The 14,659-nt window shown below is 39.0% G+C and overlaps 1 protein-coding gene across 3 annotated transcripts in view; it reads right to left on the bottom strand.

Annotated features, from left to right (window-relative positions):
* The window catches only part of KDM6A (lysine demethylase 6A), a 104,792-nt gene that overhangs the window by 71,868 nt on the left and 18,265 nt on the right, over nucleotides 1-14,659 (bottom strand). For all 3 annotated transcript variants that reach the window (XM_033147126.1, XM_033147124.1, XM_033147125.1), the window contains exons 3-4: nucleotides 9,631-9,739; nucleotides 358-407 (exon numbers count right to left, since the gene is read on the bottom strand). In XM_033147126.1, coding sequence (XP_033003017.1) covers nucleotides 358-407; nucleotides 9,631-9,739 — 159 coding nt within the window. The remainder of the gene's footprint in view (nucleotides 1-357; nucleotides 408-9,630; nucleotides 9,740-14,659) is intronic.

Consider the following 14,659-nt stretch of genomic DNA (forward strand, 5'->3'; position numbering starts at 1 on the left):
GAAATTTGAGCTATGGTAAACAACAGTATAAACAAACAATATAGCAAAAGTTACAGGTAGGTAGCCGTGTTGGTCTGCCGTAGTTGAAACAAAGTAAAAAAAAATAATTCCAGTAACACCTTAGAGACCAACTAAGTTTGTTCTTGGTATGAGCTTTCGTGTGCATGCACACTTCTTCAGAAAGCTCATACCAATAACAAACACAGTTGGTTTCTAAGGTGCTACTGGAAGGATTTTTTAAATTTTGTTTCAAATATAGCAAAACATTGTGGCATTGATACATATAGTCTACTATGTATAAAAACTGGAGTACTGTTTGAAACAATATTACTTTTTAGAAGTATAACTTATACATACCTTCCAGTAGTCAGATTGTAAACTGTAGTACCTCTGGTATGCAGATAATGCTGCAATAGAAAGAATATTTTTTAGAAAACAAGCTCAAAATTTTAGTAGTTATAACAAGGTTATTTGCTGACTGCAGATATAATGATAAACCTTGATCAACATACGGGTAGTTAACATAACATAAGGCCTCGGTCCTGTATACCTGAAGGAGCGTCTCCACCCCCATCGTTCAGCCCGGACACTGAGATCCAGCGCCGAGGGCCTTCTGGCGGTTCACTCACTGCGAGAACCAGGCAGAGGGCCTTCTCGGTAGTGGCGCCCGCCCTGTGGAACACCCTCCCAGCAGAGGTCAAAGAGATAAATAACTATCTGACATTCAGAAAATACGTGAAGGCAGCCCTGTTTAGGGAAGTTTTTAACCTGTGATATTTTAATGTATTTTTATATCTGTTGGAGGCCACACAGAGTGGCTGGGGTACAAATAAATTAATAATAATAATAATATGACAAGATCTAACCATGGGAAGTGCTCTTCCTACTCCCACCCCTCTTCTCTGGAGCACAAAATCCTCTTTCCTGATTATATGTGTTTTAGGAAAAATGTTCACCATGTTTTCTATTTAATCAAGGTCCAGAAACCATGGGTTAATGCTAAGTTCCATCTTTGGTTAAATGGAGACTCTGATTATCAGTGCCAGTTAAATGCTTTACTACACTTAAACAGGGTAAAGGTACCCCTGACCGTTAGGTCCAGTAGTGGACGACTCAGGGTTGCACACACATCTCGCTCTATAGGCCAAGTGAGCTGGTGTTTGTCCGCAGACAGCTTCCGGGTCATGTGGGTATTCATTAATTCATTTGGGTATTCATTCCCAGAACAGGAAAGGGGAGTGCTTATTTCTACAATGGGTTTCAACAGACAATCCTATGCATGTTTACCCAGAAGTAAGTTCCATTGTGTTCAATGGAATCTTGAATGCAATAAAATATTATGTCTGCAGCAGTCCAATGTAGATAGCAACCTCACCCAAACATGGTATTTACAGTGATAACGCCACAACACATCAGCCTAAAATCTTAAATCAAAACTGAATTACTAGGAATAATAGAAGGATAAATGAAGACTAGCTGTTTTTATGTACTGCCATAATTTAGGAGTCTGATTCAACACACACACACACACACACACACATTTCCAAAAGTGGTTGCATACTTATACTGAGCAAAATAACCATCCAATATAAACAGTGTTGATAGTTCTTTTACTTTCCTTTTCCTTCCAGTATTTTTTATTGCTGATCATTTCTACACAGTCATTATGAAGCACATTATGTCTCCTAGCTCAAGTCATCTGATGAAATTAACTCTTGCTAGTTGAAAGGCATAACATTAAATTGCATTTGTTCAAACTATTTGGTGAGGATAGTTTTCCATCGAAATCTGTTCATCATGACACAGGCATCTAGGATATCTAAATCCCTCCATCCATACTCATAATAAGTTTTGGGAAACCCATATGCTTTGCTTTCCTTTATTTTTTAAAAAGCATAGTTGAAGTACTTTTCAAAAGCCAAGAATCTATATAACAATCTGAACAGAATACAATCTATATGAAACTGATTTTTAAAAATGAAATTAAGCCTAAATTGGTTGCTTTAAAATAATTGTTTTTTAGACTTACAGTTCTGTTTGGGGGTATAATAAAGCAAAAATAGAACAAATTCTTACAGGTAATATCCAACCAAATATTCAAAGTAGACACATTTAAAATGATAAACTTTACTATAACAAATGTTGGGCATAATCCTGTATGACTAAAATAATACCTCTTAAGAAGAAAATGGACACAAAATGTTAACTGAATAATTAGAATCTGTCTAGGTGTGGGGGAATCTCTGGCTTATGCAATGAATTTGGGCTGAAAGGTCTTCCCATTTGACCTGCATTTGGTCATTTCCCACAAAATAAGACCATCTGTACCACTTCTGAGATCATGTGACATCAGGTGTCAGAAAGCAGGCCTGGATTCCCTATGCATCAGCCGATGCATGGGGAATTAACTCTTCCTTGGTTCAGGTATGCAGGTGGGGAGCTCTCACATACAGTCAAACCCTGCAGAAAACAGAATTGAACTCCAGCTCCCATTAGCTAATGGGTGGAATCTCAATCCTGCTCACTCACTATCAATTCTCACCTTGCTGGGCAACTCTGACAGGTGGGTGATAACCACCTGACATCATTATGACATCAGAAAATTCAAAAGTGGGTAGTCCTGCCACCTGTCAAAGTTGGTTCACAACGTGGGGAAAGATAAAGATCTGGCTCGCTGAACCAAACAAGTTCTCTACTGCTGAATTAAGGGATTTGTCTATTATTATGAAACAGCAAGAATACAAAAGACAAACTTGAAACCGTAGGTAGTTTATGCAAATACTTCACACTGCTTCTCATACACAATTTACACTATTCAATATATTAATGGTGTATCTATACCACAGAAAAACTAACTGAATAGTAATTCACTACAGCAAGGAAATCCTTGGAAATGTAATAAGACTAAGAATCATTACTTTTCTACATCTTCCAGAATTCTTTGGGGGATGCCATGACAGTTGATAATGCAATTTTTTTCATGTAGGTAACTCATGAGAGGTCACAGAATCATGTATTTCATAATCTTCTGTGGGGAACCTAACAGAATTTCAGCAAGTATCAAAAGGAAATTACAGTATATACATGAAATTCAAAATTACCAACAGTCTGTGGATTATTCTTGGCAAACTCATGTTGCAATAATTCTTATATAAAGGAAAGGCAGTTCTCAAGTTCTCATTGTATTCTAGCATGACCAAGAAACAGAACCAAAGGTTCAATTATATATATAAGCATTGGTAGATAAGTAGGTAAAGTCCTCATTTGAATAGTTTCTTTGACGTCCCCCTTGACAATCTCCATAGAATGGCAGCCATTCACTTCTATATAGAAGAATGCCCAATATTGTACTTGTAGACATTTTTCTGGTGGTGAGAAAAACAATCTTTGCTCAAAACTGGTTGATCATTTCTTACTGACGGATCTCTAATGGAAGCATTATGCCTGTGGATTTGCTAGTATCATTCCCCTGATCAGCAAAGTGCTACCGCATATGAGCATTTTCAATGCTAAATGGACTTAAGAAAAGTCAGAAATGATTCCCTGTTGTCCTAGGGCAAGAGAACCTACAGGTTAGCAATCTGAGTCTTTCATATAGTGAAACTTGGGGAAGGGAGTTAGGTTCCACATGCACAATTGGATGTTTCTCAGGATGAACAGTGGCAGATTAAAGCTTTCAAGCATGTGCAAGTAAAGAGAGCAGGGCTGATGGGGGAGGAAACCCTTCTGTTCAGCCTGAATACACACTGAGGGAAGAGAGAGAAAGAGGCATGAAATTTGTGTTAAGTGAGCATTCCATTTCTCCAGACCTTTTAATTATAGTCTGTGTCAGAGCTTTATTTGATAACATAACCTGAAGACTTTGTGTGTGCTTTAAGAATAAAAAGTACATTATGTGCAATAATGCAAGTCTCCATTTCTGAACATGTACAGAGTGTTAAATGCAGTTCTAACAGTGTTGGGAACTGGAAAATATGAGGACAAACAGATCAGAAAGACAGCACAAAACTTGGGCAAGTAATAGCTGATTTGGCAAGCATAACATCACAGAATCGTAGACTGTAGAGTTGGAAGGAAACCTAAGGGTCATCTAGCACAACCTCCTGCAATGCAGGAATCTTAACTACTGTAAAACATTATGACAGGTGGCCGTTCAACTTCTGCTTTAAAACCACCAAGGAAGGAGAGTCAAACATCTTCCGAAGGAGTTCATTCCACTGTCTGACAGTTCTAATCATTAGAAAGTTCTTCCAGTTGTTGAGTTCGAATTTCCTTTCCTATAAATTGAATCCAATAGTTTGGGTCCTACCCTCTGGAGCAGGAGAAATCAAGCTTACTCAATCTTCCATGTGATATCCTTTTAGATATTTGAAGGTGGCTATCATATTTCCTCTTCTCGAGGCTAAACATACCAAACTCCCTCAATAATTCCTCATAAGGCTTGGTTTCTAGATCCTTGATCATCTTGGTCGTCCTCGGCAAACACTCCAGTTTGCAAATATCCTTATTAAATTGTGATGCCCGGAACTGGACACAGTACTACAGGTGAGGTCTGACCATGGCAAAATAGAATGGTACTATGACTTTCCTTGATCTGGAGACAAGACTTATGTTGATGCAGCCTAAAATATCATTAGCTTTTTTGGCTGCTGCAACACACTGTTGCATCATTTTGCTTCACACGAGGTCTACAAAGACCTCTAGCTCTTTCTCACATGTATTACTGGCAAGCCTTTTCACATGTACTACTGTCCTCCAGCTTATATTTGTGCAGCTAGTTCTTCCTAGATTAGTGTAGAACCTTATATTTGTCCCTATTGAAATTCATTTTGCTAGTTTTGACCAAGTTCTCCAATATATTAAGGTTATCTTGAATCCAAATTCTGTCTTCTACAGTATTAGCCACGCCTCCCAAATTGGGATCATCTGCAAATTTGATGAGCATAGCCTCAAACCCTTCATCCAAGTCATTTATAAAGATGTTGAACAACAACAAGCCCAGGACAGAACCCTGCGACACCCCAGGATAATGAGGAACCATTAGGGAACACTCTTAGGGTTTACAAATCCACCTAACAGTTACTTCACCCAGCCCATATTTTACCAGCTTCTCCACAATATCACAGGAGACTTTGTCAAAAGCCTTAGTGAAATCAAGACACACTATGTTCACAGCATTCCCCTGATCCCCCAAGCTTGTAACTCTATCAAGCAAAAGCAATGAGTCATCTGGCATGACTTGCTTTTGAGAAACCCATGCTGGGTCTTAGTAATCACAGCGTCCTTTTCTAAGCGCATAGACTGACTGTTTAATTATCTGTTCTAGGACCTTTCCTGATACTGACGTCAAGTTGATCAGTCAGTAGTTACCTGGGTCTTCCCCCCCCCTTTTGAAGGTGGAGACAACATTTGTCCACCTCCGATCTGCAAGGATCTCACCTATTCTCAAAGAATATGCAAAGATTATAGACAGAGCCTCTGAGATTACATCCACAAGCTCCTTTAGTACTCTTGGGTGCAGCTCATCAGTCCCTGGAGATCTGAATTCATTAAAAGTAGCTAGGAGTTTCCTTACCACCTCTTTTCCTATGTTGCACTTCAGCTTCCTCCTTGCATTGTTTATTCTGTTATTTTTGGTCATTTCCTTTTATTGAAGACAGAGGAAAAACAGGTGTTGAACAGTTCCACCTCTCTTTCATCCAATAGCATTTCTCTGTCTTCTCCATGCAGAGGACCTACTACTTGCTTGTTCTTCCTCTTACTTTGAACATAGCTGGAAAAAAACTTTTAAAAATTATTTTTAACCTCTCTTGCAAGCCCAAGCTCATTTTCAGCTTTGGCCAGTCTGAACTACCTGCAACTGTTGGCTACTCGTGTATACTGTTCCTTCATGATTTCCCCTTTCTTCCATTTCTTATATAAGCTTGTCTTCAATCTCAGTTCATCTGTAAGCTCCTTATGCAACCACAGTGGTTTCTTTAGATAACCCCCCACTCTTCTTTCTTGTTGGAACTATCTGCATTTGTGCCTTGAATATTTCACCTTTTAAAAAACCTCTCATCCATCTTGGATTCCCTTCTTTTTGAGTATTTCTGACCATGGGATCTCACCCAGTAGCTCCCTAGGTTTTTTGAAATTGGCCTTCTTAAAGTCCAGAGTGCATGTCCAACTACATTCAGCTTTCCCTTGCCTCTATATAATAAAGCCCAAGAAGACATAATCACTTCTTCCCAATGTTCGTAGTTCTTCCACTTCGTCAATCAGTTCTTCCCTGTTGGTGAAGACCAGGTCCATGATCCCTTTGTTGCTTCTTCCAACAGTGCTGAGATTGGCCAAAGTATATTCAAACATAACCAATTATTAAAAGCATTATTAATTTATTTTCTAAAGTATTTCTAAGCCACCTGTCCTTCTTCATATTGATCCCAGGGTGGAGTACCACAATAACAAAGCCACAGTACAATTTAGCAGTCGGTGCTTCAGAGCCTCCTGCTGGTCCCAATACAGTAAGTCAATTCACTCAATAACTGAATGGCTGCATTCTGCACAAATTGCAGTTTCTGGACATTCTTCAACTATAGCTCCACATACAGAATGTTGCAACCACTGTACTTAAACCAGTCAGAACTTGCAGAAGGCATTACTGGTCAACAAGGTAATCTATGCCTCCAGTGAGGGATCAAGGAGGATCTTCAAGCTACATACCTTCTCTTTAAGGGAAGTACAACCCGGTTCAAAAGAGGGCTGCCTAATTTCCAGATCCTGGAGCCACCAACTAGAGTCTCAGTTTTGTCAGGATTCAGCCTTAAGTATGGGCCTTAAATTCATCCCACCCCTACATTTGGTGACCTGTCCAGGACTCACATGGCAATATCTGATTCAGATGTCAAGGGGACAGGTAATGCTGGGTATCATGAGCATGTTGATGGCACCCTACACTGATCTCCTGATGATCTCACCTAGCAGGTTTTTATAGATGTTAAATAGCAAGGAGAGGAGCAAAATGGAACCTTGACTGACCCCAGACCACAACTGCCATGGGATCAAGTAGCTGTTCCCCAATGCTATTATCTGAAACCAAAAGCTGGTAGGAGCAGAACAACTGTGTCACTGTGCCTCCATCTCCCAACCCAACAGAGACAGCCCAGCAAGATACCATGGTCTGTGGTATCAAAAGCCACTGAGAAATCCAGAAGGGACAACAGAATAGCACTCCACCTGTCTGTCTTCAAATAGAGGTTATCCATCAAGGCAACTGAGGCAGTTTTGGTTCAAAAACTGGCCGATACCTTATTGAATAAGTCTAAGTAAATCAGTTTCATCCAGAGTGCCTGAAGTTGGGTGTACACCATCTTTTAAATACCTTCCCCAAACATGGACTACTTAGCTATAGATGTCCAAAACCTCTAGGTGCAGGTGTTGGGGGGTGTTTAGGAGCAGACACAGGATTTCCTGTTTAAAGAAAGTGGAGGCCACTGCCTCATGCAAAGAAGCATTACTCTCTCTCTCTCTCTCTCTCTCTCTCTCCATCAAGATCTAACTAGCTAGGAAGGGTAAGGGTTGAGAGCATAGGAGGTTGGACAAACACCTTCAAATTTTGTCCATACCAAGCTGCTAAATCTACAACTGATCCTGTAACACTTGGTCAGCCAGAGCACGGGACAGCTCCCCAGACACTGAAGCAATGGTAACAATCAACTTTGTATGAAAATGAATGGCTTTACCCTCAAAGTGCCTTGCAAACGTGTCACAAGGGGAAACCAATGACTCAAGAACTGCAAAACCTGAGTGGATCTCAGCATATTTTTTAATCACATAGAACAACTTTGTCAGATGGCTACTCTAAAACAAAGACCAAAAATTACTCAAACCCCATTTGCAAGAAAGAACTGAGAGCCAAAGAACTGAGAGATTTAAAAGCAGGGAGGCTTTTTTACATTACTGCTTGGTGCACGCAATAATCTTCTGTGTCACATAACATAGTCACATAACACATGCAACAAAGATCGCAGCAAAATGTCCATAAAACCATAAGGGGGGGGCATTTCCTCTTTCTAAATCCCTCAAACTTTAAAGACATGTAGCAAATATTTTTAAAATGAAAACTGCACCCATTTTTGAAACTTAGGTTTCATTCCCACAAGTACTAAGCCAGAAAGTTTCTTCAAATTCTGCCCCAAAATGGATACATTATAGGTGTTTGTTGATTTTACAATTCAAGTCAATGGAGACCTCGTACAAAGCTTTGGAAAAGCAAACTAGCAGGATTCTGCCTTGGATTCAAAACAAAACAAAACGTCAGTCCAGAACTCAAAACAGAAGAAGCGCACAATCTGAAACATGTTCCATACCAGTTTGGTTTTATACAGAGCCCTGGGCACTGTATAAATTATTATTTTTTCTTGGCAATGTAATTATTTAAATTGTCACTTTAACAATAAGCCACTCTTCCTAAATTAATCTTTTTTAGGAAAAAAACAGATCAGTTATTAGTTGTTAACATTTCTATGCCCTGTTGTGCTCCTGCTGGGCATGGAACTTCCTGATGTGACCCCCACTTAATTTTATTGTGTAGCTATTTCTCTATGAGTTACAATACTTACAGCAATACATATGCTTTTATTTATGTTCTCTATTTAACACAATACATTTAATGTAAAAACATAACTAAAACATAGAATCATAGAGTTGGAAGAGACAATACCAAAGAAGACCTAAACCCAAAGGCTTTAGGTAATACTTTAGACACTGTTGCATATACCCAGTGCATCAGACACTTTTAGAGGATCATGCAAAGTACCCATGATCCCTTGGATGACTCACACATACCACACATGCACAGTAGCTTTTGAGGTAGTACTAAAGCCCACACTCTTCCTGGTCTGGATGAACTGTCTCTCATGCCCACAAAACGTGTACAAGAGGGAAGGTCTAAGTAAAGCTGAGAAATATCTAATTGAGGTTTGGATTCAGGTAGGCCTCAAGGCTGCTTTACACTTTCAATCACATTGCTGGGAGCATGATGGGGCCTAGGGATTTTTAAGCTGTATTTCAAACACTGAACCTAGGCTAAAAGGGGGACAAAATCTAATGGGTGGGTCAAGAACTGCTCCAGACTCATCCTTGCACTGATCTAATGAGTAAATTATTAAACATTTGCAAATGGAAAAACAACTTCTGTCACTGCCAGGGCACCAAGGGTCACAGAGGCTGGGAGGATACCTCTCAGGAGGGTCATCATAGCAAGGGGAAGACCATCATGGTCCTGTTCATCAACCAGAGATGGAGCAGCAATAGGCAGCTTGCTTTCCCAATCCCTGCGTGGCACTCTGCTCCAACTGCCAGTTACTGCAGAACTAAAAGGATCACAGAACTAAAAGAAGATACATGAGCTAGGTGGCCTAGGGCCACTGGGAGGCTGCTCCTCAGGAAGAACATTATGGCAAGATGGAGACCACTCTCTCTTACTTCCCATTCCTTTTGTTCATATGTACTGTTCAACCTTTTGAGAGAGGTCACATTTAGAAAGTTTTAGGCATTTTGTAAATGTTAAATAATAATTCCTTCATACATATGTAAGCAAATGAGATCCCGAGTAAAGACTGCTAAAAGAAATGGCAATTGACTTACCTTTTGGATAATCCTCCAATAAGAGGTTGAAGTGACCTAATTGGCAAAAGAAATCGGATTCGACTTTTCCTTCTGCTTTCAATATTAACGATTCATAGCAGCCAACAGCCTGAGGGGGAAGATAACAAACTTTATAAATATAATGTACTAAATACAATAAATGTAAAGTGCTTATAAAATAAGTCATCACTTTAGGATAACCTTACCATTGCATTATATACCGGTATATATACATTTTAAAACACCGTGTACTATTTCATTTTTCTTCTGTGGAAATGAACGTGTCACAATTCTACAACAGCAGTCTTCATACAATGGTGCTTCATCTACGTTTTAAAGTTAGCAGTTTTTCTCCTGGTGTACACTGCTGAAAAGTTCCCATGCTGCTTTTCCTGTGTCACAAGCAAAACAAACCGAAACCTAGCTTCCTGTGTCATCTGAACCCAGGGAACCAAGGGTTTAAAGAGAAACGAACCATGAGCTCTGCTTCAGATGACACAAGCCAGTCAGAAAGGCTTGCTTGGTCTACAGCAGACACATCCAACTCTCTAGAGAATGCGATCTACTCCCAGTGTAATGAAACTGGCAGTGATCTACCCAGCTGACCATAGTTGTTGAGCTTTTTTGGGGAGGATGGACCACAATGGTTGAACTTTTTTTAGAGAGAGAGATCACAGTTGTTGAGCTTATTTTACAGGAAAAGACAACATTTTGGGGAAGATGAGCTGAGTTGTTGAGCTTTTCTTAGGTGGGAGGGGAAGAGTTGTTGGAGCAGGGAATAAAAGCTTTTACAGCAGTGCCGAAGGACACATGGCTAATTAGCACAGGGGGCAGGACGTGTAGAGATCGCTTGGGAGGAACAGATTGGACATTGCTGGTCTACAGGACAGCAACAGGGCAGAGGAACATCACAGCAATTTAGAGGAGCATGTACCAGCAGGTCATGCACTTTAAATTGTAGTTTTAAAAGATGGTTGTAATCGGACATGTGAACTGTGTGAATAAAATAATACAACTAGGCACCACAGCTATTGTTAAAATATCAATATATTTTGCTCTAATGTAGTCAAACACAATTAAATGGCTGAATTGATATTGTTTGTTTTGTTTGGATTTTCTCATTTTGCAAGGAATCATTTTTTGAATGAAACATTAAATCCATACTCTGGCATAAAAGTGAGTACTAGAATGGCATAGAAGGAATTATGACTCTAGAAAACTTAAATTATGAATAATATTGCTTTAAATCCATTGATCTGAGGAGTGTCTTTCTCCAGACCTGCTCAGCCTGTAACAGTAGTGGCTTAGTGATGCTGTCAGACAGACTAGGAAGAGGAGAGTCAATGTGCCACTTACAGCAAAATGGCCTGGCACTATCATAAGACTCCTAAAATTGCAGGTGTATCAACAGAGGTATGAAGGAGAACCCAGGCTGAATCTCTCATTGGCCTGATTTAGACAACACACTAAAACATACCGGTAGTTTAGTTAACCAGTTAAAAACAATAATGAAAAAACAGCCTACAGTTTACTAACTATGGTTAACAGGTGCCCAATTATTATTATTATTATTATTATTATTATTATTATTATTATTATTATTACTATTATTAAAATTTGTATACCGCCATATACCCACAGGTCTCACGGCAGTTCACAACATAAAATCACAATATAAAAACACAAAATAGATAAGAAAAATAAAAACAAGAACAAGAACAAACCAGTGATCTCCCCCTAACAATAATATCCAATAATCCCAAGGTTTATAGTTGGTTTACACATTTTGGCTTACATTATCCAGAGCTGGGGCTGGGGAAATCCAGCCAGATGGGCGGGGTACAAATTATTATTATTATTATTATTATTATTATTATTATTACTATTATTATTATTGCAGCTTAGCATAATGTCCAGACCCAGACCTCTTCTTGACTTAAGTGGCTAGAGCCAAAAGAAGGCCAAGCAGCTAGCACAGAGCAACTTTAAAAAGGTGTGCTCTAGGTTCAGCAGCTCTCACTGGTGCCTCCCACTGTGTCCAGCAATAGCCATTTTCCCACTGCAAAAACTGCCCCCCCCCAATCATATTCTGGAAGCCAATTCATTGTCTGAATCTGTAATTTCCAGGATCCTCCCTGGATCATTTTTTATTTTTTTAAAAAACTGATATTGCATTGACCACTTCACTTTCCAATCCTCAGGTATGGAGGCTGATCGGAGTCAACTTATATAGGACTCTTGTCTCAACTACGGTATATGCCCCAGTTCCTTTGAGATTCCCATCCTGCAACATTTTCATGCACAAATCTGTCCTATATCTTCTGCAGTGAAAACAGATACAAAGAATTCATTCAATTTCCCTGCAAATCACAGCCTTCTTTAGCAAAACTTGTCACCTTGGGTTCCAATCACCTTTCTAGCCAGTCTCCAGCTACTGATTTATGTAAATTATTATTTTTTTGGTGGGTGATGGTCTTTATATAATTTAAAGGAACAAATTCTCATTTAGAGGAATAAATTCTCATTCCAGCCACACTGGAGTCCAGCATGGAATGCAGCTTTAATGGTTTATGGTATGAAGCACAAGAGGGGCAGCTAAGTTTATTCTAAGAGCTGAATATGGATGCTACTATAACATAAGGGTGATGCTACTAATGCCGGAAAAGAAAGCACTAGCATTTTTTCTTATTGGGAAGATTAAGAATAAAAATTTAAAGTCTTCTGTTACTTGTTGCCTGCATGCAGTCTACATTTTACAGGGTGTTCCATTAAAACTAGCCTTTATGCCTGTTGCTTTCACAAATGAAATGAAAAGAATCTGTTAATAAAAGGGAAGTGCTACAGAAGACAGTTCACTTCCTTTCCTTTGTTTAAAGAGAGGGAAGCAATGTTGGAAGAATTCAAGTTGGCAAAACGACCAGCAACAGCTGCCTTGTTGTGGGCATGTGGGTATGATAACTAGCGCAGAGGAAGGAAGCAAAAGAAATGACTAGAGAGAATGCAATTCAGTCTAAAATATAAAAAATCATTTGCGTTATTCTGCCACCTGCTTGCTTTTCATGGGCACTGAACTAAACACTAGTTCACTTGTGCTGGAACTTGAATTAAGATAATTCTGCTGCTTTGACATCTAATTTTGTGTAAATGTAAAGATGTGTTTGATAAGAAAATGCACCAACAGAATAAGCAAAGATGAGAATTCTAAAAGTACTCATTTTAACTGTACCTAAATAAAGCCCAATGCTGGGTTGCACAATCCTCAGTCTCCACTACAACAGGAGACAGTGGTGGGAAAGTTCATATTTACCGGTAATTCATTGATTCTCTTGTCTAAAATAACATCCATAGATGACAGAAAAAGAATAAAAATAAGAGTCAGAAAGAATAAAAATTTAGGGGACATTTTTTACAATCTTGAATATTTCACTTTGATTTACTTTTTTATTATTATTATTAAAGGATGCTGCTGATCTTCACAAATGCAGGGTCAGAGAGAACCCTAATAACCAACCATTCCTGTTATAGATACAGGTGTTTTAATGAAGTAACCAGTAAACGGGGGATTGTTTCTGTTGCTATTTTCAGAGTTACCTAAAAAGTGCACCCCTCACATAATCCCCCAACCAAAACTCACACTTTATATTGTCATTAATTGCCAGGACCTGACCTCATCTCATCTGCCCAAAAATCATGGAACAGAGAAGTTCGAGTTACATCCAGTGTAACCTTTCCAATTAAAATTGTTGTGAAGGATATCCTTTAGTCTTATGTGCACAGGAGTGCTTCTAAACATAGCTGTCAACTTTTCCCTTTTTTAAAGGGAAATTCCCTTATTCTGAATAGGATTCCTCGCAAGAAAAGGGAAAAGCTGACAGCTATGGCTTCTAAATTAGTGAGGGGATGGAAAAGACGGTTGCCGGATTAATTCCAGTTATAGGATTCTCTACCGCTATTCAATCCATTAATATCTGGCTCAATTAATGTGATGTTATATTTTCCTAGCCTCAGAACAAAAATAACTTCAACACCAACGTAATTTCTGTTCTTTCCCTTCATCATCAGCTTTTTAATAAGAAAGGACTGCTAGTTTCAAGTAATTCCCTCCCCTCACCCCAATTAAATATTCATTTTTATTCATTAAAAATAAGAAATAAGTTTTAAAATGATGTAGTTATCTCTAAACAACAACAGGTGTCTGGTCCAATAGCCCACAATGCATCAAGTCTGCTGCACTTCTTCCTCATTCCTCTCACTCTTAACAGTAATACTGTACTTAAGAGAAGGAGACTCTGACTGGGCAGGCACTCTACTGCTTTGAATTAGTCATGGAGAGGAAAGTAGTAATAGTTGGAAGCTCTAACCTTTTATGACATTTTAGACTGTGAGTATAAGACTGCTACTAAAGTAAGTTCCACAGACATATGGGAGCTCTTCAAAGTGGAACTGCAAGAAGAACTGGGAAGGGGAACTGTACACACAGCAGCTCAGACCTACAAACTCCCCGCCACCAAAATTAAGAGACAAAACTTCTCACATTCTTTTTCTAAGCCACCATAATATATGGAATAATCAGGCTATATAACAAGTTTATTAAATATGGGCACTAGTTTGAATCTAGTTTCTGAACTTCCTAAGAACTAAGGATGCCTAACTGCATTCACATGGTATCCACGTTGTTCTAATCCAGGTATTAGATAGTTATTTACACACAGTACCTATGTATTATTGAACTTTATGATAATGAAAACTTCTGAGGGGTCCACTACCTCTGTTGTTTTCAAGGTATGGGTCATTCATCCAGTGTTCAAAACTCCCATTGATCTAGGCACATTTTGCAACAGGGAATTTCATTAGCGCAAGCAGTTTCTGAGCTCTGGGTGCAGTGCTGCACCTAAGATTTCAAAGTAAAACTGCACAGTGGAAGGAAAGGAGGACCTTTTTATGCCTCCCCACTTCCAGCTACTCTGAAGTATATTAGGGGGGTGGGCAGAGGAAGGACTAGACCATGTGAAAAATGAACATAATATTT

The sequence above is a fragment of the Lacerta agilis genome, chromosome 4 (assembly GCF_009819535.1).
Source record: "Lacerta agilis isolate rLacAgi1 chromosome 4, rLacAgi1.pri, whole genome shotgun sequence".
NCBI lineage: Eukaryota > Metazoa > Chordata > Lepidosauria > Squamata > Lacertidae > Lacerta > Lacerta agilis.